The sequence below is a fragment of the Hevea brasiliensis genome, chromosome 12, assembly GCF_030052815.1.
Source record: "Hevea brasiliensis isolate MT/VB/25A 57/8 chromosome 12, ASM3005281v1, whole genome shotgun sequence".
NCBI classification, from domain to species: Eukaryota; Viridiplantae; Streptophyta; class Magnoliopsida; order Malpighiales; family Euphorbiaceae; genus Hevea; species Hevea brasiliensis.
Genome location: NC_079504.1, coordinates 20,559,696 through 20,587,151, shown reverse-complemented (window position 1 = coordinate 20,587,151; position 27,456 = coordinate 20,559,696). Strand labels below are relative to the sequence as shown.

General features: G+C 36.6%; 1 protein-coding gene across 4 annotated transcripts; it reads left to right on the top strand.

Annotated features, from left to right (window-relative positions):
* Nucleotides 1-25,648, top strand: LOC110667969 (SCY1-like protein 2 B). Of its 4 annotated transcripts, none has more exons than XM_058131253.1 (14): nucleotides 1-785; nucleotides 3,261-3,365; nucleotides 4,387-4,497; nucleotides 5,614-5,796; nucleotides 9,655-9,781; nucleotides 18,656-18,717; nucleotides 18,862-18,948; nucleotides 19,273-19,359; nucleotides 20,003-20,116; nucleotides 21,425-21,553; nucleotides 23,529-23,591; nucleotides 23,793-23,954; nucleotides 24,050-24,168; nucleotides 24,331-25,648. In XM_058131253.1, exons 1-14 carry the CDS (start codon nucleotides 291-293, stop codon nucleotides 25,268-25,270), a joined length of 2,784 nt encoding a protein of 927 aa, XP_057987236.1. In that variant the 5' UTR covers nucleotides 1-290; the 3' UTR covers nucleotides 25,271-25,648. The 4 variants fall into 4 exon arrangements, with proteins under 4 accessions (XP_057987236.1, XP_057987238.1, XP_057987237.1 ...); XM_058131255.1 differs by having other exon boundaries at nucleotides 639-785; nucleotides 4,380-4,497; XM_058131254.1 differs by having other exon boundaries at nucleotides 677-817.
* Nucleotides 25,649-27,456: the final 1,808 nt, after the last annotated feature.

Sequence of the window (27,456 nt, the reverse complement as noted above, 5' to 3'; positions counted from 1 at the left end):
AGACCAACAGCCAAAGCGAGAAGAAGTGGAAATTAAAGGAAATTGCAGAAAGAAAGAGGGAGTAGAGGTGGACGGAAAGCAAAATATGAACCAACCTTGGTGATCTCTTACTTCAATTCCCTCCACCAGCACCACCACCACCACCACCGACCTCCCCACCTTCTCCTCCTTATTCTTCGTCTTCCCGCCCATTGAATCCTCCAACTACATATATATAGAGACTTGTATATACGTATTCATTGATTTGTAATTTGGTGGCATCATCCATATAGTGTCACCTAGAAGAAAAAATGTCTCTAAACATGAAAACCCTAACCCAAGCGCTTGCCAAGACGGCAGCAGTGATCGAGAAGACCGTGCAGACCACCGTACAGGAAGTAACCGGTCCAAAGGCCTTGCAGGATTATGAGCTCCTTGACCAGATCGGCTCCGCTGGACCTGGTCTCTCTTGGAAATTGTACTCTGCTAAGGCTGCACGTGAGTCCACGCGCGCGCACCAGTACCCTACCGTGTGTGTTTGGGTGCTAGACAAGAGGACATTGTCGGAGGCTCGTGTTCGGGCGGGACTGTCGAAGGCGACGGAGGACGCCTTTTTGGATGTGATTCGGGCTGATGCAGCGAGGCTAGTGAGGCTGAGGCACCCGGGAGTGGTGCACGTGGTGCAGGCGTTGGATGAGAATAAGAATGCGATGGCTATGGTAACGGAGCCACTTTTTGCGTCAGCAGCCAATGCGCTGGGGAATATGGAGAATGTGGCGAAGGTGCCTAAGGAGCTGAAGGGAATGGTAAGCACTAGTGATTGGCTTCGACTGCGGTGGTTAGTTGCTTGAATTTGGATTTTTTTTTGCAATTTACAATTGTTCAATACTGCTTTGATTTTTTTAATGGAGCGTGTGTGATTTAGCGAATGCCAAGCTGAAATTCAATTCAATAGGCTTTCTGATTTTGGGGTGCTATTTAATGAATATCCATTTTTAGTTGAATGATTATGCGTCTTTCACCGTGTACCTGGTGACTGACTATTCACTTTGTAAACTTTCTGTTTCATGGTTTTTCACATTCCAGTGTGTGTGTGTGTGTGTGTGTGTGTGTTTTTTTTTTTTTTTTCATTTTACTAATTACGGCATGAATTCCACATATTTTATATTGCTTTGGTATGTAATTATCTATATTTGCATTTTCCTCAATAATTTAGGGTAGTAGTGTGATCTATTGTTGCTATTTTAGTTTGCAAGCTAATGTTCATAATTTCATGTACCAATGCAAACTGCATGATAAAAGTGAGTTTGCAAACTTTTATTCATGTTTCAGTTTCTTTTCTATTCATATATCGGCTAGCAGTGTGATCTATTGTTGCTTCAATAACAAATTATGTTAACTTGAGATGCTTCAGTAAACTTGAAAGCACGGTGCATTTCTCCTTATCTGATTCTAGGTTTGTCTTCCATCTTTCTCATGGAATTAGATGTCTGTTCTTAAGAAAGAATACAATACTATAGCCTTTTAAATCACTTAAGAGGTATTGAAAATTTGAAATGACCAAATATTAAATCGCTAGTTCTTTCAATAGACATTCATTTTGATATTAGTTATTGACCAAATATTTCTGTAAGCGCTAAGCTAAAGTAGCATTTTTTCTCACATCAATTTCCCTTTTCAAAGTTTGAATTTGTTAAATTGGAATATGACCTCTTCTTCATTTTTATTTATTATTATTATTATTATTATTATTATTATTATCTTTCTCTTTTTTTTTTAATTTTTATTTTCTTCCATCATTCTTCAGGCATTCTTCTCCATTGTCCCATAAAATCCATTTTAGTATTAATTAGCTCATTTACATCTTTTGCGTTGAGCTTGTGCTTGTGAGTTATTCTTCCATTGGCCATATGATTAGTGTAGCGACTAGCCTAATGACAAGTTCATTCCCCATCCCCATGCCTTCTTTCTTCATTATGATATGGATCATGTAAGAGAAAGGAGGAACAGGTCAACGTGAGGATGGGAAACACTCATCTGTGAGATCGGGTTGAAGGTGAGTGACCCGCCCGCATAGGTCTGGATGACCAGGTGGAAGGAGTAGGTTGAGGACGGTTAACTTGTTTATGTAAAGGAGGCCGGATGACCGAGTGAATAAGAAGAGAGAACTGACCTAAGGGTAGATAACTCTAGATCAGATGACCATTTGGAAAGAATCTGTTAAAGAGGATGGTCAATTGGTTTGAGTAAAGAAGATCAGATGCCCAAGTGAATAAAGTAGGGAATGCAGATCGGTGCAGCAGTACAGGAATACAAGTGTGATCAAGGAAGATAATGATCTCTGTAATTGCAGAGGTTTACTACCAGTAATTAATTCTTATCTATCCCAAGATTATAGTAATAGGTTAAATCAATCCCAGATCTCTTGTAATTTCTAATTATATTCTCCTAGCATGTATATTTAAACTTACAATCTAAATAAGGTGTGGAAAAATTCAGATCATAGTTTCTTTCTTTTGTAAAGGCTGTTAGCTCCCTCATTGAGCTTGCAAGGTTGCTAGCTCCCTCATTGAGCTTGCAAGGTTGCTAGCTCCCTTATTGAGCTTGCAAGGTTGGAGCTCCCTCATATAGCTCACAGTTAGGCACAATAGGTTGGGGAAAGAACAAGTCCAAGTCTATGATCGTCCTTTGACACGATCCTTAGCTTGGGACCGTATTACATTATTCTTTGAATATTCTTCAAGTTTTTCATTTTTGAGGTCACTTTCTGGCATGCCCATTAACTTCATGGCCCTCTTTTTACATCTGTACAAGGTTTATGCTTCACATATTATGCTTATTTTGACAACCATAATTCATAAAACAGTTGGTGATTATGTTTCTAGTCTCTTTAGGAGGAGTCTGGCTAGCATAGGTTTTTTGAAGAGCTTCAAGGCCGGAATAGTTGGGCCTATATGGCATAGGTATAGACAAGGGCTAGAATTGCAGGGTTGTCTTATTTGGCAGTTATAGACTGCCTGTGATTGTGAAGAGTTCTTATAATGACTGTAGCTATATTTAATAGAAAAAAAATTGAGATCTTAAGGTCCTTTAACTTTTGTTGAACTGGAGTATCTTGTATGAACTCAAATCTGAGTTCTAACAATGAAATTATGTTTTCAAAGATTTGAACCAATGTATCCATGGAAAGCGCGTGCATATTATCTCTAACTTTTGTTGATATATTGTTCTATTATTGTGATGGTATTTATACTTTCTGAAAACTCTCCCCCTCTCTGCAGGAAATGAGTTTATTGGAGGTGAAACATGGTTTACTTCAAGTTGCTGAAACCTTAGACTTTCTCCACAACAATGCGCATCTCATTCATCGGGCAATATCGCCTGAGGTTTGCGCTTCATTCTTTGTTTCTCTCCCCATTTTTAGGATATTCAGCTGCATATTTATCAAAGACATATTAAGGAAAAAGTTGTATCTGGGGCATGGGTGGTTTCCTTCCCCAAGTTTCAAGATACTCAGAGTCATTTTTATCAAAACCTGGGGAATAGACCCAAAGTGCAAGCACATGCATTAGGGATGGATACCTTTATTAAAAAAGTACATAAGAATAAGATAATTTCATTTTATTTTTTATGTATGATACTTTAATTACATTAAAAAAATAAATGCTAAACCCATAAAAGAAAAATGATAGAGCAGTGCAAAGAATATATAATTACAGAGGCATGTTTAATACAAGCTATAAGAGTGTAAGATTGTGAAGAAAATGATAACCACCTATAAACATAGGTTGACCCAAAAATACAAGATCACAATTGGCAATTTTCAAGTTTACTCTAGCTACATCGGCACTTCAAGGAAGGTGGTGAGAACTACGTCATTATTGGTGGAAAGATGACTGGTAATAATTATGATGGTAATTGTGAGAACTATAGCATCTGTGGTGTTAACTTAACTAGTAAATGATCTAATTCAAGATGACAAGCTGCACGAAATATATCCAGATCACATATTCACATCTGTAGTGTAAAAGCTCTTTTCTACCCATAACAACTCAAACTAAACTACTTATACATTCCTTCAAAGTTTCCAATGTAATGTTAAATATTGCAATGAGATATAGAAAGCAAGACTTGCTGTTTGCATGCATGCTGAGCCTGATATGTGCATGGGCATATGTCAAAATGAGGGGACTTCAATTGTCCATTGTCTCTTACAAGGCAGCAACTCTTTTTTTTTTCCCCCTTCTTAAAGGACAAATCTCATTTCATTATCTTTTTCCGCTAGATTTGTTTGTGCAATTCCTTTAAATGTTAATTTGAATATTATAAATCTGTGGTTGAGAACTTATGACGTTGATTTGTGTAGTTAGGCTTTCACATATCTCAACATGATCTTATAATTTGCAGAATATCCTAATCACTTCAATAGGAGCATGGAAGCTTAGTGGATTTGGCTTTGCAATCACAACAGACCAGGCTTCAGGCAACTTGCCTAGTTCTCAGGCCTTTCATTATGCTGTGAGTTGAATTTTGAATTAGTTTATGGCAAAAACAATCATAAAAAAAGAGACATTTATTGTATACTCTCTAAGGCTCTGTTCATTTCATTGTAAAGTTTTTCTGAATATTTTGGTGTTTGGGCTGCATAAGAAGATTGGTCAACAGAAAATGTTTATATGGTCTAGAAAATTAATCCATTTTTGAGGAAAAATAAAACCTTTTGTTTTCAATATAGATGCTAATTTCCAAAAATTTTCAGAAACTCATCAAATGGAAAGGAACATAAGGAATCATATGGGCATGTGTGGTTAGTCCATGATTGCTGCCAAGTGTCCATGGTCAATTGTCACTGGTCACTTTTGGCCACTGCAATTTGCCTTTTCCTTTTGTATTCAATAACAAACTGGAAAAGTGTTGAGTGCTTGTGGGTCCAAATATTCTCACGGTATTCTTTAGTGAAAAATAATCAACTTTCTCCAATGTAATGTAAGTGCCATAAAATAATTCCGCTGGTTTTTTAGTTTTAAAACCAAGCACTGAATTTTTTTTTTTTGAAAAATATGTTCCACAGAAAAGTTAATTTTGATGAAGCATACTGAGCTATTCTGTCCTTGCCTCTTCTACTTGAACATAATCACCCTTACTCATCATTGCTTGTAAAGTTAAATGTTGCATATGGTCAAGCCATCTTAAGATGGCCTATTCTCAGCTTTTCCATAATTAGTGCTGTAGACCTGTAGTTATATTTTGTTAAAAAGTCCAATCCTTATTCAAACATTTCTTGCACCATGATTACACATTTCATCTTAAAGTCCTTGTATGACATGCTGCTCTATGTATTTTGCTTATAGTAATAAGTAATTATTGCAAGTATTTAATCTTTTCTCCTTCTTCCGTCTAATGTACTCATCAACTTCTCTTAAGTTGTTCAGGGTTTCCCTGAATGTTGTGAAAATGTGACCTACTCTTTTTTTCATGAACTATATGACTGTTATGTTTATTATGTAATTCATCTTGTATGGAGTTTTACTTATTAATTGTAGTCCATTCAGTTTCATCACATGGATGATTGAAGTATGTTTTGAGTGAACTCCATTTATCTATTATTTTCCTTTTTCTGTGTGAATCATCCAGGAGTATGATGTTGAGGATTCTATATTGCCACTTCAGCCATCTATAAATTATACTGCTCCTGAACTTATTCGAAGCAAATCACCTTCAGCTGGATGCTCTTCTGATATTTTCAGTTTTGGATGTCTTGCGTACCATTTGACTGCTCGCAAGCCTTTGTTTGACTGCCACAACAATGTCAAGATGGTATACTTTAATTTGAAACTTAGCCTTTTTCTGACATATTGACATCATTTGTAAATCTAAATGTGTTTCTATTTTCTAGAAACAGGAACATGTCTAAGTTGCATGTGTGTCTTATCTAAAGAAGGATATTCTTTATTGTGTTGTGTGATCAGGAAAAATTACATGACCTTAAAAAGTTTCAGTCCTTATTCTCTCTCAAGAGTTTCAACCTTTTCTTAGTATTTCTCAACCTGAGTTAAATGACATCTGAACCAAAATTATTAGAATATAAACATGAATATCAATGAACTAAGAAAAAGCTTAGAGGAAAACAAAAATTACCATACCTGTTGACAGGAAAAATCTGCTGCATTATGTGTGAATTGGATATTCAAAAGTTGCTCTGCTTGCAAAAGATAAACAAATACATGGGATGAAAAAGAAGGTGATGAGTGGCATAGGTTGTTATCAGGGTTTAGCTATACTATTTAGCATGTTTATTTGTTTATATATTTTTCTGGTCTGTCAAGCCTTGGTCTCTGTAGCCTTCATTTGATAAACTCTTACCTTCCATTTTCCATGATTGAACTTGATACTGCCAAGATGGACTCTCAAGTTTCCACTGAGCTGTCACCTTAGGGCTGTTGTCATCTTTCATTTATAATACCTTATTTTGTTAAAGCAACCAGTTAACATGAGAATGCTGAAGGGTAGGATTGCTCCAAGTACTCTCCTTCTTCACATGTTGGTCAAAGCATAGTTGAGTAGTGGCTTACACCTGTTAGGGACTCAGAGGGTGTCTATAAATTTGATTCATGATGGTGATGTGTGAGGTATTGTCAATAAATTTGAGTTTGTATAAAAATTATTCAAGTTTGTATTAATGACTTGGTCACCCATGGTCACTCAACATATTATTACTTTCACCACCGTAACTGTTTTGCACCAAAAGTTGCAAAAATTTATATTTGTTTCTATAAGGTCATTCAAGCTACATTCTTGTTAATGGTTGCTGGAAATGTTGATCTGACTTACCAACCTGTCAGAAATGTCTAATGACATCACTTGAGAATGAAGAGAGTGAGATAGCGAATTTGAGTTTTAAGGGATCCACGTTTGCATCTTATAGTTGCGATAAGCTAGTTTTTCTAGATTTCCATATAATATTTTCAGTAAACTTGTCAGAAAGTGTCCTTGTGACCTTACGAAATGAGAAGTAAAGTTCAGTAAATTTTGCACTATAAATTGAAGTAAGTGATGAGTGAAATTTAACGCAAAAGGTTTAGATTGATAGAGATGTTTGAGGAAAAATAATTGCCCCACCCCCACTTCTCTTTCTGTTGTCATTTTCCTTGAACTCTTTAGATATAGACAGTGGACCAATATCTTCAAAACTAAAGGCAGGAATGACAATTATTGATCTAATGAATGAGTTTATATAACTTGTTAAAGTTTGAAAAGTCCTATGAAAATGTGCTGAATTTGCTTCTTATTTGTTGTTTTACTGGCATATCAGTGTAGGTGGTTTTGAAGGCATTGCTAGATTTAAATGATGTTAATGGAATCATACTACTTCTAGCAAGGTTCTTTGTGGCTACGGGTTATCTTGTGGTACTCTTAGCAAGGTTCTTTTTGCCTTTGGGGTGATAGGTGCTGATGGAAATTACTCAACGTTCCTGTGGTTGTTTTGAAGTGTATACATAAAGACGTTGCTATGTTGATTGAATTCTCTAAGTATTTTAACTAGGAAGTCAAGAGTTTATTTTATTGAACACTTATCATGAAAATGAGCAATCAGATGTGTGTAGTCATGTCTGTCCATGCCTCATGCGATTTGACTTGTTTGATCTCCTCACTAGTTGTCTCCTGTTGGCTTGAACTCAACAAAGTTGAATATAAGCATGCAACTAAGAAAAAATTGGTGGAATTTTATCTAAGGTTGGTGAACATGGAATTCACTGTGCGGCAGCTTTGAAAGCAAAGCACGTTGATGAAGAACTAGGAAAATTAAAGGAAAGCTAATTTCCAAGAGAAACAAATTCTCAAGAAAATAGAGAAACAAATTCTCAAAAGAACACTTTATTTAATTGTTCATGATAATCAAGATAATAATAACAGAAAAGCTAGGTGCCTAGGCCTATTTATTGTTTTTACAACCCTAATTTAATTCTAACTAGGAATATTAAATTAAGATAAACTTGCTAAATAAAATACTAAATACTAAATCTTGAAGAATTTTTGAATAATAGAAACTCTAAATTTCCTAATTCTACAATAACTATAATTCCTAAGTATTCTAATCCAATACTGCATCACACGTCCTAGTAAAAGATTAACTTTAGGTGTCTAATAGTCCAAGTCCTTGAGTTTGGTCCAGAATCCTTTTATTTCATGGGTTCCTCTAATAATAATGTTCATCCTTTTTATGGGTGATAGGAAAGCTTTATTCCAAAGGAGGGATTATTATACTTGCATTTGATGTTTGGATAGGATGAGCCATGGGCCAGTTTTGGTTCACTGGTTTTGAACCTGAACTGGCCCCCAAGGTCCTCCCATGGTTCCGTTTCTGGTTCAGATTCCAGTTCAACCGAGTTTTGATCGAATCCAACAGTAGATATTTTTTTTAATGAAAAAAAAAATCCAGTTTTGGCCTGAAACCAAATGGGCTGATTCCGGTCTAATTCAATCATGGTTCAAGTCAACCACGATTTTGATCAATTCTGGTCAGGTTTGAACCAGTCTAGTTCCAGTTTTTGGTCGGGTCTAGTTCAGGAGAGAGAAATTTTAGAATACAATGGTTGTATACGCAATGGTTTTATTATGACCATTGATTATAGTGGATCTCTTGTGCGTTTGATCATAATCAACGGTTAGAGTGTATTCGTTGTTCATATTATGGTTGCAACTGAATAAATTCTTATCGTTCAGAGGGCAAAGGCTGACAGGGAAGTAAGGGTATAAGCTGAGGGGATTTGGTGGTAATATATCTCATTTGTTAATGTACTAGTTTTTGAATGCTGTTAACTCCCTTGTGGTTCTCATGCTTTCTTTTACTCATATATGAAAAATAAAATTTTATAAGGGCCATTTCCCATCTGGTGAATGTCCAAAGTCCAGCACATTTTAATTTTAAAGTGTTTTGGAGAACATACATAATTTTCTCAGATGGGAGAACAACTTTGGAAACAATTAGGTGTAAGAGAAAATTTTGGTTAGCACTTTTTGGTTATTCATTAGATACCATGGTAACAATGTTGACACATACAGATAGTTGAACCATTCAAAATGTATTTGACACTTTATAATTTTGGGAATGGGCCTTTTAATATTTTGTTCCATCTCATTGCATGTTGGCTATTCTAGAGTGAGTTCAAAGTTGAGAATCAGTTGTCAAACCTTCTTATGAAGCTGAGACATTAAATCATAGTTATTCATTATTTAACGGTACATAAGAGATTTAGAACAAAGGGAAAGAATCAAGAACAAAGAGAAATGAAGGACCAATCCTTAAAGAAAAGAGAACTAATTCTCAAGATATTATTGATCTCATGGAAATTATCATAACAAAGCTTCTTTAAACAATAGAAACCCTAGATCTTATTTATCGAATTAGGAATCCCAATCACGTTAGGATTTTAGAACCCTTATTCAATTCTAATTAAGAATATTAAATTAAACCAAAATATACTGGGAAATACTAAAATTTCTAAATCATGACCTAATAAGAATAAAATTCCTAAGTAATAAAACTCTAAAAATTTTCTAATTTTACAATGAGAATAATTCCTAAATTCTTTCTTCCCATACTGCATTAATAAGTTTGCACCACTTTTGGTTTGTCTTCAATTAGCATTTGTTGATTTGTTTTCCTCTCTGCAGTACATGAATACCTTGAATTACTTGTCCAGTGAAGCTTTCTCCTCTATTCCGCAAGATTTAGTTCCTGACCTGCAGAGGATGATCTCAGCAAATGAGTCGTTCAGGCCAACAGCAATGGATTTTACAGGTACAACATGGGCCTCTGGACAATTTCATATGGGTGCATACTCTATATATTTATCATCATTCCATCTTTGTAGTGTAGGTATAATATTACATATGCAAATACATAGTTACATGCAATTTTCATTTGGTTGCTACTTTTACAAATAATGATGTTAGATGGGATGTACTGCAAGATGGAAAATAATTGGCATTTACCAAAAGAGAGTGAGGAAAGTAAGGTGTTTTGCAACGCAGGAGGGTGTTTCTTGTCATAAATAATTTGCATGAGGGCCCAAACAAAAACTACTAAGGCCTTGTTAGCTACTGTGGATATGAGACCTAGAATGACAAACCTTCGTTCTAATTCCTTGGGTTTGGTAAGCTGAAATGTAGGATGTGGGAAAGATTAATTAGGAGTAAAGAAGTCTTTATTGTATGAATTTTATGCCTATATGGTTGCTAAATAAGAAAATAAGAAAAATACTAAATCAACACTAATTAGGAATATAAAACCCAGTACTAACTAGGAAATTATAACCAATAGAATTCCTAAATAATTAAAATATTAATTCCTAATTGAATTTCCTAAATAATAGAAACCTAAACTTCTTAATTGTAAGATGAAAAATTAAATCAAAATTGTTCCTCCAATCAGTTTTCCTTGACTGCATTACTCCCTCGCCTTCATAGCCTCAACCCCATCCCTTGTGGTCATTGTCGAAGATAATCCAGTTGGCTTTGCTCTTCTTTTGGTTTTCTACTTTGTTCTTTCCTTGCCAACGATAATCCAGTTGGTCACTTGCCATTGTTCTTTGTTCCTTGTCGGCAATATCACAAAGCCGTTTTACTTCTTTTCCAGTGTTTCCTTGTTGAAGCCTCCATTTGCGACCTCCACTCCAAGATTTGCTATTCACCACACCTTGGTGTTTTAGAATTACTTGATTTTGATTTTTTGTTACAAAATCAAATATGATTAATTCATATTTGATTTACATTGTTTGAATTATGGAAATTGATTTTGGTGTTATGATTAATTCAAATTTGATATAGGTTATGGGAATTGATTTGGTGGTTTGTATCTGTACTAATTGTTAATTTTTCTTAAAAAAAAAATAATTATGCTGCAGATTTTGTAGATGTGCTAGAATTTTTACTGGGTAATCTTGAACTTGTGTTATTACTTTTTTCCGTATTCTTCATCCTTCAATTGAGTTTTCGCATTGATGTCAAGAACCGACTGGGCCGAACCGAAATATTTAGTTTGATTCGATTTGGCTTCCTTATTAATTCATTTTCAAATTCAGTTTTCAGTTCAGTTCGGTTTTTAACTGAACTGACCAAATGAACACCCCTACCATTTAGTCTTGTACATTCTGGTATTGTTCTTGATGAAAGGCTAGCGGGCCATTGCTTCTTCCATTTTCTTATTAATAATGCAATCTCCAATGTCTTATAATTCTTGTAACAGAAATGCAATTGACTGCTATCATCAGGTTTAGGTTTTGAATGGCTATATTTTCATTACCTGATAGATGCTTGAATGTCATATTAACAATTTCTGTGGCTTATCACATGATAGATACAGTAGGATTTTCACTGTAGAAAAAGATGATTCTCCTTAATTTCAATTAATCTGTACATGGGTATATATATACAATTGATTCCTATAATTGTGTTCTACTAATTAGGAAGAAATCCTAAAAAAAAAAATCCTAAATAGGAATATAGAATACAGAATATACAGAGAAATAATATAGTGATTGACTTTTCATAACACTCCCCCTCAAGTTGGAGCATAGATGTTAATCATGCCAAACTTGTTTCAAATGTAGTCAATCCTAACTCCATTCAGAGCTTTTGTGAACATATCTTCTAACTGCTCTCCAGTTTTGATGTGTCCTGTTGAGACGATCTGTTGTTGAATCTTCTCACGAACAAAGTGACAATCAATCTCAATATGTTTGGTCTGCTCATGAAACACCGGATTAGAAGCAGTATGGAGAGCAGCTTCTTTCTCAGCACGGTAGAATGCCGTGAGAGACCTATATTATTTCTCAGCAAGGTAGAATGCCTTACACATATTATAAATATGGGAGATATTCTGATAGAGTGAAGAACAAAATTGTAAATAATCAGAATAGAAATGGAACTTAGCTTGTTTTTTTTTTTTTATAAAATAGTGAATGCTCATACAGCAATTAGAGTACTCTGTTCCTTTAAAATAAAACAAACCAGGAGACACTCTCCCCAATCAGCTTCAAGCTAGCTCTTAGCAAAATGCTAAATACATAAACCCAACAAACCAGGAGACACTCTCCCCAACCAGCTTCAAGCTAGCTCTTAGCAAATTGCTAAATACAAAATTCTCTGCCCATCCCCTCTGCAATTTTTCATTATTTATATACAAAGAAAATGCTTCAATAGTACTAATTGCCATGCGATTCTTCATCCGCAATTTCCTCTAACTGCTTAACTTCCCAATGACTCAACTCATTGCCAGAATCTTCTATTCCTGCCAGCTCATTCTTCTTTCCCAGCTTCTTTCTATAATATACCCTTAAGGGCTTTGGTGCTTGATCTTGGCCCAAGTCTTCATGATTCACTAATGGGCTGCTTCTATCAGTACTTCGCCCTTGGAGAACAACCTTGTCCTCAAGGTTGGCAGCTGGAAATTGAGTCACAAAATCAACATATGACATCCAGGTAGCATCCTCTAGGGGTTTGCCCTTCCATTTGACTAAGACCTGTAGCACTTGAATCCCATTAACTACTTCTAATCTTTTCTGCAATAAAGTCTCAGGCTCTACTAACTCATCATCAACTTCCATGTCTTTAGGTAAATTAGTAGCCACTGGATGCTGTCCAACAACCCTTTTTAATTGAGAAACGTGGAAGATGGGATGTATTTTTGATGACTCTGGTAATTGCAACTTGTAAGCAACTGCACCAATTTTTTGAATAATTGGAAATGGACCAAGATAGCGGTCGCTAATTTTGGACGAATGATCTTAGAAAGAGTAGACTGTCGATGAGGGCGAATCTTAAGGAAAACAACATCCCCAACCTTATACTCCACTTCTCTTCGATGCTTATTAGCAGCCCTAACCATGCGTTGTTGAGCTCTATTGAGATTATAAGACAGTTGGCGGAGCAATTCATCTCGGGTGGACAAGTCTTGAGCTACTGCGTCAGCTTTAGTTTCACCAGGTAAAAATTGAGTGAGAGTGGGAGGAGGTCTCCCATAGACTATTTCAAATGGAGTCATTCCTGCTGCTGAATGATAACTAGTATTATACCAGTATTCAGCCCATGATAGCCATTTACTCCAGTGTTTTGGCTGTTCAGAAATGAAACAACGAAGGTATGTCTGAAGCCCCCTATTCAACACCTCTGTTTGGCCATCTGTTTCAGGGTGATAAGCAGTACTCATCCTCAACTGAGTGCCCTGAAGACGGAAAAGTTCAGACCAGAAAAGGCTAAGAAAGATGGGGTCGCGATCACTTACTATTGACCGAGACAGGCCGTGTAGTTTTACTATTTCTTTAGCAAACACGTCAGCCACGGTGCGAGCAGTATAAGGATGCTTTAACCCAATAAAATGGCCATATTTAGAAAAACGATCTACCACCACTAGAATTGCATCCATTCCGAATGAGCGAGGTAAACCAGTAATGAAATCTAAGGAGATGTCTTCCCATACTCGATTAGGAATTGGCAGAGGTTGTAACAACCCTGCTGGAGATGAAGCTTCATATTTATGTTTCTGACATATCAAACATTCTGCCACAAATTGTTGAACTCGTTTCATCATGCCTGGCTAATAAAAGTTTGAAGCAAGTCTTCTGTAAGTTATGAATGCTCGAATGCCCTCGGTTGGAGTACAATGAAACTCAGTCAGAAACTTAGGTATCCATTCTGATGATGCAGGTAAGACCAATACGTCCCTTGTAGAAGAGATGATTCTGAATTAAAGAGTAATGTTTGTGAGAATGAGGATGAGTTTGAAGGTCTTGCATAATTTTTTTAAGTTGAGGATCAAGAGCAATTTCCTTCGCAAGCTGAGACCAATCTATCCACTGTGGAAGAGAAATAACCTGCAATTCTAGTTCCCCATCCCGCCTAGAAAGAGAATCCGCTGCTGCATTTGTTTTTCCAGGTTTATAAGCAATTTTAAAATCATAACCCATCAACTTTGCACCCCAAAACTGTTGTGCAGGAGTATGCAATTGCTGTTCCACTAGATGCCGTAGGCTACACTGGTTTGTGTGGACTAAAAATTTTCTGCCCAAAAGATAAGGGCGCCAATGGTGTACTGCCAAGGCTAAAGCCATCATTTCCCTTTCATATGTTGATTTAGCGAGGTTTTGAGCAGATAAAGCTTTGCTAAAAAAAGCAATAGGCCTTCGATCTTGAGTCAAAACAGCACCTAAACCTTTTCCCGAGGCATCGCATTCTAAAACAAATGTTTTAGAAAAATCCGGAGTAGCCAAAACCGGAGAAGAAACAAGAGCATTTTTTAAAGAAAGAAAAGCTTCCTGAGCTTGAGGTGTCCACTGTAATTTCCCTTGAGATTCTTTCTTAAGTAATTGAGTAAGAGATTGTGCGATCAAGCCATAATTCTTTATGAACCGTCTATAATAGCCAGTTAACCCTAGAAATCCCCGCACTGCCTTCAATGTTTGCGGTTGTGGCCAATTGAGCACACTAGTTACTTTTGCGGGATCCATTGCGACACCTTGTGCTGAAACTATATGCCCCAAATATTCAACCATTGTTCTCCCAAAAGAACTTTTCTTCTTATTAACCCGAAACTGGTTTGTGGACAAAAGCTGAAATACCATTTGCAAATGTTGCAGGTGTTCCTCCCAACTTGAGCTATATACTAAGATGTCATCAAAGAAAACCAAAATTAACTTGCGCAAGTATGAGCAGAATAAGTCATTCATGGTAGCCTGAAAGGTTGCTGGAGCGTTCGTTAATCCAAAGGGCATTACCACAAACTCATAATGGCCAGAGTGAGTCCTGAAAGCAGTCTTTGGAATGTGCTCCTCGGCTACCCGAATTTGATGGTAACCCGATTTAAGATCTAGCTTGGAGAAATATTTTGCCCCGTTGAGCTCATCTAACATTTCACTGATCACCGGAATGGGGTATTTATTCGGAATGTTAGCTTTATTTAGAGCCCGATAGTCCACACAAAAACGCCAACTGCCATCTTTCTTTCGTACCAATAGAACGGGACTCGAAAAAGGGCTAGAACTGGGTCTGATAATTCCTGCAGCAAGCATTTCCCGCACTAACTTCTCTATCTCATCCTTTTGAAAATGAGTATATCTATATGGTTTGACATGCACAGCAGTGGTGCCAGCAACCAAAGGAATAATATGATCATGCTGCCTATGGGGGGGTAGAGATTCAATATCACCAAAAACATGCTGAAATTGATTCAGAAGTAACAACAATTGATTTTGTTTAGATGGAGAGATTTCATTTTCAAATTCATAAGCAGCAGCTACAGTAGATAATTGCCATAAATATACTGAATAATCAACATCAATAATTTTGTGCAATTGAGAAACAGTTACCGCAGATCTTGTAAGAGAAGGGTTGCCCGAGAGGGTAATAACTTCATGTTTCCAAGAAAAAGACATTTGCATAGTGGCCCAATTGATTCGAACTTCCCCCAAAGTTTCCAGCCATGCTACTCCAAGAATAATATCGACACCCCCCAACGGAAATAGATAACAATCAACTGTAACTTCCAAATTTCCCAAATCGATTTGAAGTTGTCGACAAACACCCATTGATTGAACCCTATGGCCATCACCCAATCGGACACCAAAAGAGGGCGTTGATTCAACCATTAAATTGAGTTTGGAAGAGAGATTACCTGCAATGAAATTGTGGCTGGCTCCACTATCGATAAGAACCGTGACCTCAGTACCATGAATTTTGCCCTGGAGCTTCAAGGTTTTTGGTGATGAAATGCCTCCAATAGAATAAAATGGAAGGTCCATAGTGTTGAAATGAGCCTCATTAATCACTTCAATCTGAGGAGGGTCAAGTTCTGATAAACCCAAATCAGGATCTGATGGTTTCTCTTCATCATCGCCAATAATTAAAGCTCTCAAAGACTTGTTTGGGCACTCATGCATGGGGTGGAAGGGCTGCTTACATTTATAGCAGAGTCCCTTAGCTCGCAAGTCTAGGAATTCTTGGTGGGTGTAGTGTCGGGTGCCCCGGTTGCGAGAGAAGGTGGAAGATGGCCGAGGTGGTGTCGATGTTGTGGGAAGAAAGGAAGGCTTAGATGGACCAGAAGAGTTGTGGTCTGGAGATTTTTGTACTGGTAACTCTTGTAATTTAGAAACACTAGAAATGGGCTGGGTTTTAGTAACAACAGAAGCCCCATAACTTTGTTTACCCATATCCATTTTAGGGCTAAACCCAGGAGGAGACCAACGAATTCCACTGTCATTCCATCGCTTCAGTTGAGATGAAGACTGCAGAATAAATTGATTTTCCAACTCAAGTTCACGAGCCAGAGTCATAGTGCGAAAGATATCTGTGGAATCTTGAGAGTGAATGCGCACTCGAATATCATCACGTAAACCACTAAGGAAAAAACCCAAATACTGTTGATCTGACAAGCCTTCAATTTGAGAAACAAGAGCTACAAAAGCATCAATATAAGCATCAACAGAAGAATCTTGACGCAAAGTAGACAAGCGTTCATAAGGATTGATTCGCATATTTCCCCCATAACGATGCAGGAGTTCGAGAGTAAGCTGGGACCAAGAAAGATTGGGTGTCTGTGACGGCAACGCAAGCGCCAGCAACGCCGGGCCTTCCATGCACACCAAGGCAAGTTGAACTTTCATCTCCTCTCGCGTATTGTTAATGGCGAAGTATTGCTCTGCTCTAGCCAACCAAGCAACCGGATCTACACCATCAAAGTTCGGAAGCTCAACTTTCTTAATAGCAAGGGACGAATCATTAACGACAAGCGGTTGGGTTCTTGGGATAAAGTAGAAGTTCCAACAGCGTCAACTATAGCAGGTGGAGTGACTGGATGAACAGTGGAAGTGCCGTGGGTAGGAGACTGAAGAGAAGGGTCCACTTCCTGAACTGTAGATTTGCCGAGAGCTATAGAAGAAAGCAATGATTCTATGCGAGAAAGCTGGTCTGTCTTTGCTTGAAAAGAAGGCATACATTGCTCTTGTTCAAGTTTCATGGCGGAAACCAACTGTTGTAAGTCTGTGATGTTCTTCTCTACCGAATCAACTCGTCCCTCCATTCTTGTTTTGGGCATGGAGGAAAAACAATGGCAGGTCGGACCAAATGATAGAGTGAAGAACAAAATTGTAAATAATCAGAATAGAAATGGAACTTAGCTTTTTTTTTTTTTTATAAAATAGTGAATGCTCATACAGCAATTAGAGTACTCTGTTCCTTTAAAATAAAACAAACCAAGAGACACTCTCCCCAACCAGCTTCAAGCTAGCTCTTAGCAAAATGCTAAATACATAAACCCAACAAACCAGGAGACACTCTCCCCAACCAGCTTCAAGCTAGCTCTTAGCAAATTGCTAAATACAAAATTCTCTGCCCATCCCCTCTGCAATTTTTCATTATTTATATACAAAGAAAATGCTTCAACAGTACTAATTGCCATGCGATTCTTCATCCGCAATTTCCTCTAACTGCTTAACTTCCCAATGACTCAGCTCATTGCCAGAATCTTCTATTCCTGCCAGCTCATTCTTCTTTCCCAGCTTCTTTCTATAATATACCCTTAAGGGCTTTGGTGCTTGATCTTGGCCCAAGTCTTCATGATTCACTAATGGGCTGCTTCTATCATATTCCCTTTATCAGAATACAGAAAATCTAAGTAATTCATTAATTCCTTAATAAATTCACAGTGATTAATTAAACTAGTTACCTCACTGTGAATTGAGTTCCGAAGCTGCAAAAATAATCAAGCATCCTCCCTTAGCCAAGTTTGCCGTGTATAATCAGTAGGTGGGTCTTTAGTAAGGTGATCATCCTTATCAATGCTACGCAAATAGACCCTCATAGTCTTACTCCACTCCAGGTAATTCGAACCATTAAGTTTGTGTTCCGTGATCTTAGTCATCACCGGAATCACATCAGAAATAACATTCTTATTGTTTGCCATTGGTTGAGACAAAGAAAACTAATCGAAACGCTAATCCAAAGTGCTTACAGCCGCAAAATAATCCAAAATTACAAATCAAGCAAATACCGAAATAGGATCTGAGAGCCAAACCTCAGAAGTCCTTTAATAGTGTACTGGATCAGGCAACAGCACATAGTGATGGAATGAGGGGGTTGAGGCGATGCCGGCAATGCTGATAGGAGTCAAAACTGTCGACGGACGCGCCTCCACGAGCCTGCGAGTGAAGAAACGGCGAGAACCTGAGTTGGGTGCGTGAGCCTCACGTGCTTGGATTTCGGCGACCAGATCAGAGGAGACGGCCGGTCGGCGGCCAAGGTCTCTCCTGAGCTGGGTGGTGAGAACAAATAGTCACCCTAGATAGATGACCTAGGGTAACAGTGGGTTTCAGTCCAGAAACAGACCGGGGAAATAAAAAAATTTCAGATTTAGATTCCTTAATGAACCTGCTCTGATACAATGTAGAAAGAGATGATTCTTTTTAATTTTAATTAATCTGTACATGGGTATATATATACAATTGATTCCTATAATTGTGTTTTACTAATTAGGAAGAAATCCTAAATAAGAAATCCTAAATAGGAATATAGAATACAGAATATACAGAGAAATAATATAGTGATTGACTTTCCATAACATTCACTTAAGGCCTCTTTTGTGAATTTTAGAATTGTTTTTAAGTTCTATGTTCCTCCATTGCAGGTTCTCCATTTTTCCGGAATGACACTAGGTTGCGTGCTCTTCGCTTCCTGGACCACATGCTTGTATGCTATTGCATTTAATCTTAACTGGCTAATGCATCTGGGATTAATTCACTTGGGATACTTCGCTTGAAGGAAATTTCTAGGGAGAAAGAAAAAGTAAATGGTGTGGTAGAAATGATAATGTCATTTTTTGTTTTCTTGCAGGAAAGAGATAACATGCAGAAGTCTGAGTTCTTAAAAGCATTATCAGATATGTGGAAAGATTTTGACTCCCGTGTATTGCGGTACAAGGTTCGTATTTTCATTGCTCATTAATTTGATGTCTTGTTCAATTTTTTATCATTCAGTTGTATATAATTACTTTCTGATGCTCATTAAACAATAAACATTAATATACCCTGTGTGATTTTTATAGCAAAGCAAAAATTTTGTAAAAAGATTTTTTTGATGACCAGTGTTTGTTTACCAGCATGTTTTACATTATCCCTCCATGCTTATAATATTCTTTGCTTCCACTTTAAGCTGTTGTTTCATTTAGCTTAATGGAAACATTTATTGATAGTTATTTTTTCCAAAATTGGAAGAACATATTTAGTAAACAAGATTTTCTTGTAGGTACTTCCACCATTATGTGCAGAACTTAGGAATATGGTGATGCAACCAATGATTCTCCCCATGGTTCTCACAATAGCAGAATCTCAGGTACTGCTTCTTTCATCCTAGTTATTTTAGGTCAATGGTTGGCTCATTCATGCAGTTCATTGTCCCTATTTACCAATTTCCAATATAATTTAGTTTCTCTTGGTGGTTAGCTGATTCAATTAACTAGTGAGGGTAATCTTTTCATAATGGTGTTGAATAAGTATCACTGTATCACAGTTGTTTAATGGGCTTATAATGTCACTCATGCATCCGTCTTCCATTGCATTGTTTCCTGTATTGTTTCACTCAAGCAGACATCTTGTTTCTTCCATTGCTTTGTTTCCTGTAGTCTTTCATAGCTTGCTGCAGCTACTTGATTTTATCTTCAATCTGGTCACTTCTGATGAGAATTATGAATGATTTGAACATCATCATGCTATCTTTGACATCATCTTATCTATTCAATCTTTCTGATAGTAATCCCTATAATCTTAGTAATAACATGAGCATATTATTAGTAAATGCTAAAAGTTCTTACCTATCAGTCCCTTGATTTCTTCAATCTAGTTTTAACATTATTTTCTATCCATTTCTGTGTGTGTGTGTGTGTGTGTGTGTGTATTTTTTTTATTCCACCTATATCATGAAAATGCATTAGTATCTTGGTTAGAAAAACAATTTGATGTTTTAAATTCTGTTGTAGGATAAAAATGATTTTGGGCTATCGACATTTCCAGCTCTTATTCCTGTCCTGAATACCGCTGCAGGCGAGACACTTCTGCTTCTTGTAAAGCGTGCTGAACTTATTATTAACAAGGTACATGAAGTATTGGTGTTCCAATGAATATCATTCAAGTCATTAGACCAATTCCTATGATCTTAGAAATATTATATATATATATATATATATATATATATATATATATATTGAAGAAATTGGGAAGGAGTTTACATCATGGAGTTTATTTGATATTTTCAAGCATTTTTGTTTTTATGGTTCATTTATTTTAAATGTCTACTTGTGATTTAGTGGCCATTACTTTGTGTATTGGTAATAGTTTGGACTTGCAACTTGCGACCTCAAGATGCAGGACTGAAATTTGAGAGCGGCAACTTCATTCAAAGATGCCGTGGGACTTTATTCAAATTCTCTCTCAGGAATCCATTTTGATGGGACAATATCACCCTTTGTTTAGTTTTAATTTATTTTTCAATTATTTTTTTAACAGTTTGATGGTACCTTTTATCTTGTTTTTGCTGGAAACTTTGGTTGTCGATTTTTCCCCCCTCACAATCTGTGGCTGGGGCTTTGATTTTGTTAGTAATGTTTCAAGTCTTAATAAGCCTTAATAATTATTGGTCCAGTGTCCATACATCCTGTAAAATGAAAGGGGATTTGGGATATGGATCCTGGGTTCAAGCCTGAGCAATAGGTAGCACGAAGCACAAGTATTCTCTCAGTGGCTGAACCGCTGAAGTTAAAAATTTAATATGATTGGGAAAAGCTTCTCATGCCAACCCTATTACATTGCTGGATTTTTGCATTCTTCCCAAAAAGTCTTACTTTAGAATCATCAAATCATTATTGCAATTTCCTGCCATGTTATTGTTTATAGTAAAAGATTTTGGGGTGTGCAGCTGATAGATTGTAGACATGAGTCTTGTGATCAGCTTAATGCAAAAATTCTGGTTCTAAATTCTCTTCCCTAGGACCTTTATTTGAATTTCATTGTCCCTTTACATTATTTTTTTTTTTTAACTAAAAGGGGTTTTAGGCCCATCGGGTTTAGGGTACTGAAATTTTATAATCTTGTCAAGTTATTAAAACATAGACTATAAAATTCTCCTTCTAAAGGAGGAAGGTTGATGTCTAAATTATTTTGACATGTATCAATGAATCATAGCTGGCTTATGGATTTAGTTTCTCTTCTTCTGTACTTCTGTTTGTGTGTTTCTTAGCTGAATTACCAATAAGAATATTAAACTATTAGCTTTGAATGGCATCTTTGTTTTTGTCCCTTTCCCTTCATTGTCTGTGCCTCTCCCCTCCTTTATTGCATTTATAAACATCTTTTCCACCTTGAATCATACTCAGTACTGATAGTCTCTTATCTAATTGTTGTAGACAAGTCAGGAGCACTTAATATCCTGTGTCCTGCCACTGCTTGTTCGAGCTTATGATGATACTGATCCACGCATTCAAGAGGAAGTCCTGAAAAAATCTCCTTCTCTTGCTAAGCAACTTGATGTTCAGGTGACTTCCATTTGTATGGATTTGTGTGTCTACTTTCTGTGTATACGGACAATATATTATATTCATGAATGTAAATGCATACTTTCATTTTCATGTGCTGGTGCTTTTCATCCTTGCCTTGGAAGTCTGTCACTATAAATAGAGCAGAAAGGGGAGAGAAAGAGAGAGAGGGAGAGAGAGAGAGAGAGAGAGTTGATGAAAAGAGTTAAATGATATAATCCATGTAGAGAGGCAACAAATGAAAAAGCCTAAAAGATATGATTCAAGATTGCAGGGAAGAGGACATTATAGTCAATGATTAATAAGAATGAATGTTGTGATAGTATTTCAAACTCTGATTTGGATTTTTCATAGAGAAATCTCTGATCAAACTTCAAGGATAGAACAAGATCTTTTTTGCATCATATCTAGGGGACTTTTTGGGTCCGGCCAAAGAACCATGTCACTGATCATTATCAAATTGACTAGTCTCTTTTGGAGTACATAATAACAAAAGTTCAATGTTTGACTGGTTTTTCTATTCATATAGGTTTCCTATCCGTAATCTAGCAAACAGTATCCAAGTTGTTCTTGGTGCTTGACATACTAATTCACGTGTGATCCTTTGGCATGTCAAAAATGTGTAACCAGTCATGGAATGGAAGGTTGTCATTTGCAAAGCTTATTGGTTGGGTCATGGGTGTCCAAACTAGGTGTGGATTTTCTTTGAGATGGGGGCTTTTAGCAATGATATTCAACATATTCCCCTTTTAAATTCAGTTCCATAAATTTCTTTTGCTAGCAGAAGTGAGGGACTTGGATAATCTTTGTATGAATGTTACAAACAGGTAGCATGGGATGTGTGCCAGATTAGGAGCTTTATTTCTTATCTAGTTTTTCCAGTTGTGGACAGTGTGAAAAATTACTAGATTGGTGAGGATAATGTTAGGTGGACAACTGGATGGTTCTTGTTTAAGCCCTTCTATTATAAGACAAGTGAGGCTCCCAATCCTGATGGAAAGCTTAATTTTACATGGAGGAGCATTTGAAAGATGAGGGCTCCATCTAAACTAGCATTCTTGTGTGAGGCATCTTGGAGAGGATTTAATCACCGACAGTCTCCTTAAAAATGGGGCAAGTATTTTTTTTTTTGGGTCCTTGGGACAATTTTTCTGGATGAGCATATTGCTTCTGATTAAGGCTCTTTATTTTGCAGAAAATAATTGACATATAGAAAATGTTTTCCATGGAAATTAAGAAAATGTTTCCATGAAAATATATATATATATATATATATATATATGCAATACTAAACTAAAGGAATGTGTAATGTATTTATGTCATGAATGTATAAATATTTTCACATTTTAATAAGATTGTTAAATTTCAAAAAATAATTTCATCTTTTCAAAAAAGGAAGTCACTTTCTTTAAAAATAAATTAGTATCCCCTTTAATCAGGAAAATATTATCTGTTAACTCATTTTTCTAAGTGCCGCCAAATGCTAGAAAATGAAAAATATTTTTCGCGAAACAAATGGAGCCTAAGTTCATTCCTTTTCATGTGTGTAACCCTGCCTTAATTTTGAGGTAGTACCCCATTGGACCTTAGTAGCAGATTAATATTTTTTTTTTTTAATGTCTTGGAAAAAAGACTTATAAACTGGCATTATGACATATGCTGATGGGAGGTAGACTTTAGCATTATAGCATACTCTGGCATTTGCATTATTATTGGTACTATATTCCTTTTTTAGTTGTTATGCTCACATTGCAGCACTGTTAAGAGGAGGAAAGGGAAAAAAGGATTGTTGTTTTTTTTTTTTTTTTTTTTTTTTTGGGCGGGGGGGTGGGGTGGGGCGTTGTTGTGGTTGGCAATACTACTAAACATTGATATTTTATTCTTGTTGTCATGCTTGCCAGGGTTGGGACATGTCAAAATCTGTAGTCTATATTATCTCATTCTCTCTCTTTTGATTTTATTTTGTTCCTTGCAGCTAGTGAAACATTCAATTTTGCCTCATGTCCATGGATTAGCACTAAAAACAACCGTTGCTGCGGTATGCTTGTTTCTGTATTTATTTATCATTTGCATTCTTTTTTATTATTATTCTTTGTGCTAATGTAGCTTATGTTAATGAAGCTCGTATCTGTTCATATGAATACCTAAAGAGGTGTACTAGTGAGATTTACTGTGCACCCATGCTTTTTTGTTGAAGTGCAGTGTTAATTAGAAGCTGTGAATTTGTTTCTATTGTCAGGTAAGAGTCAATGCTCTGTTATGCTTTGGGGATCTTGTTCACATGCTCGATAAACATGCTGTTCTGGAAATCTTGCAAACAATTCAACGTTGTACAGCTGTTGACCGTTCTGCTCCCACCCTTATGTGTACCCTTGGGGTTGCAAATTCAATTTTTAAGCAGGTAATAGTGTTTACTGATACACGTGTATTAATTTCCCTTCATTGGTTGTATGTAGAAGAATCTAAGTCATTGTCGTTTTGCTTAATTCTTGTCAGTATGGAGTAGAATTTGTAGCAGAGCATGTCCTTCGACTACTTATCCCTCTTCTCACTGCCCAACAATTAAATGTTCAGCAGTTTGCCAAATATATGCTCTTTGTGAAGGATATCCTCAGGTACCATAATAATGTTTTGTGCCAAAGACCTCCAAAACTTCTTTCCTGGCTACTTTCATCCACGCTAGTTAAATCACTTATGTTCTTTCAATCATTTTGATTATGTTGTTAGTGTTAGTAGGATCTTTTATGTCTGCTTTCAATGGTTTGAGCTTATTATAGGATAATAGAAGAAAAAAGAGGGGTTACAGTAACTGATTCTGGAATTCCAGAGGTGAAGACAGCACCTTTTCCCAATGGGCTTCACTCTCAAGCCTCAAGTAAAACAAGTGGAACTGTTGCTCCTGCATCAAAAAGTAGCCCTTCATGGGATGAGGATTGGGGTCCTGTTTCAAAAGGACGTACTACTACAAACCAGCCTTCTAAAAGCAAGCCATTGTCTACTCCCTCTGTTTCGAGCAATCAGCCAATTCACTTAGCTTCTTTGCAATCAGAATCTTCCTTAATCGTTGCTGTACCTGGTCAGCAAACAGTTACATCATGTCCTCCAGTTGACATAGAATGGCCTCCTCGAGCATCTTCAGGTCTAACCCCTCAGTTAAGTAATGTTGATAAGCAATCGAATACAGGAGCATCATCTTCTTCAAATTTTGATGATCTAGATCCTTTTGCTAATTGGCCTCCAAGACCTGGTGGTACTTCCAGTGCATCTGGAACTTCTAATAATGGATCTTTGGGATCATTGGCAAACAATTATGGTACCAGTCTGAATGCAAGCTCTGCCAATAGTATGAACTTCCAAGCCAATGGACATGGTATCGGGGGGTTCAACAATCAAAATTCATTTGAGCCATTGAGACCAAAACAAGTGACTTCTACAATGAATGTGGTTAGTTTGAATAGTGGCCATAATCCTCTGAATTCAATCCGTTTCATGAAACAGAATCAAGTTATGTCTAGTTTGGATTCATATAATGATAAGAAATCAACAGATCTTGGATCTATATTTGCTTCCAGCAAAAATGAGCAGCTTGCGCCTAAACTTGCTCCACCACCATCAACTGCTGTGGGCAGAGGAAGAGGAAGGGGGGCCACATCTACCTCAAGGCCTAACCATGCCAAACAACAGTCGGGACAGCCGCCTCTTTTGGATTTACTGTAATGGGTTGGATTACCTTTGCCATATGGAGAGGTTCAGGATGGGAACTTTTGAAGTAGCCATCCCGTGCACAGAGGCATTTAGTTTTTATGTCAACCCAAGTTCATTTTGGGCAACCAGTTGCCAGAGGGCTTAGCGAATGGCATGGTCCATCAAGTGATTGTTGTGAGTTATTGTAGCTTATTCTGATTGGTCCTTCTCTCTCTCTCTCTCTCTCTCTCTCTCTCTCTCTTTCAATAAAAAAATGGATTATGATGTTCAGTTGATGTCTTAAATTTTTCATTGTTTCGAAATAGTTGTGGCTGGAAAGTGTAATCTTCAATACAATTCCAGTTCGAGCAACTGGTTTAGAAATTATAAAAGGAAAAATATTTCATTTGAGTTTGTGCCCTACCCGGATTTTACAGATGCGCCATAGACTTTACAGGTGCACCAAGAACTTGCTTTCTGACGACCTTTTATACACGGATCTGTTCAATTTAAAGGTAATTTTTCCAACAGGTGCCCTAAAAGCATACTTTTCAAAGTTCTTCAAGGCTAAGGAAAGTTGTAGAAATCTTAACAGTGAAGAATTCAAGGATAAATCTCTACTTTGACTTAAATTCTCTTGCATCAATCAAATAATATTTTCAACCCTCTTAATCTTCAATTCATATAGAATTAACATTCGCAATTTTTGCAAAAGTTAATTTGCATTTGATCTTTACACTCCTTTTTGTCAATATTAGCCTTTACCGCAGCTTATATTTTTCCAATCAATGTGCTACTTTCTAATTTGTAGAGATTTCTCATGCATAGCTTCTCCCCCTTCATGATCAAAAGAGCACATCGGTTAACTCTTGTGAATCCACCTTGAATGGAACACCTATACCCTAAAGAATCCAATCTTCCTAGAGAAATAAAGTTCCTTTTAGACTTAGGAGCATATCTCACTTCATTAAACAATTTCATATAATCACCCACCAGCTTGATCTTCACTCTTCAAACACCTTTAATAACTCTCATAAGTCTACCTTGAATGGAACATGCGTACCCTAAGGAATCCAATTTTTCCAGTGAAATTAAGTTCCTTTTAGACTTAGGAACACATCTCACTTTATCAAACAATTTCACACAATTACTCTGCAGCTTGATCTTCACTCTTCTAACACCTTCAACTTCTATCTTGTTGCTATTTAGCTTCACTTTCTCTCTTTTCTTTACTTCAATTTTATTAAACCACTCATTCTTTAAGCATATATGGAAAGGACAAGCAGAATCTATTAACCACTCATTTTGTAATAGATCTTTTGTCTTTTCTTTACCATCATTCACACTTAAAACATCACATTTAATATCTTCATCAATTGCAATTGCAACAATCACTTGTTTTCTGCGACTCTTTTTGAATTCATTAAACTCTACATGGTCTTCTTTCATCTTATTACAATTATATTGAATGTGGCCCTTTTGATGAGAGTAGTAGCATCCTTTATCTCTACAGTCTATTCGTGGTCTTGAGTCTGATCTACTATTTCTTCTCGAATTGCTTTCACGTGTATTGCTTTTACCATCGCTAGAACTCGCAACAAAAGCTCCACCATCATTATTATTACTTGTTTTCTTAGACTTATCATCATTTGAGATAACTGCAATAATCTCCTCCATCTTCAATGTCTCTTTCCTAACTATTAGAGTCGTCACTAGGCTTTTGTAAGATTGTGGAAGAGAGGTTAAAAGCAAAAGGGCTTTACGTTCTTCATCTATTTTCACACCAATACTAGCCAATTAAGTAATTAATTTGTTAAAGCTGTTAAGGTAATCTCTAACATCGATACCTTTTCTCTATTCTGAGTTGGTACAATTCCTTCAAGTACAATCGATTTGTGAGTGATTTGGATATGTACAAGCTCTCTAACTTCTACAAAACAACTGACAAAGTCTCCTCCAAGACATTGTATTTCACATTAGGGGCTAACATCAATCTAATTGTACTCATCTTTGATAGTCACCGGTTGCTTCCCGTTTAAAGCTTTAATTAATCATTATTGTACAAAGACATTTTTATAGTGCTTTACCCCAAACTAAAGTTATTTTTCCCATCGAACGGTTCTACTTCAAATTTTGTGCTTGTCATCTTTAGATATCGAACCTCGGCTTTGATAACAATTTGTGAGAAAATAATAACTCATAATTTAAGAACACAAAAT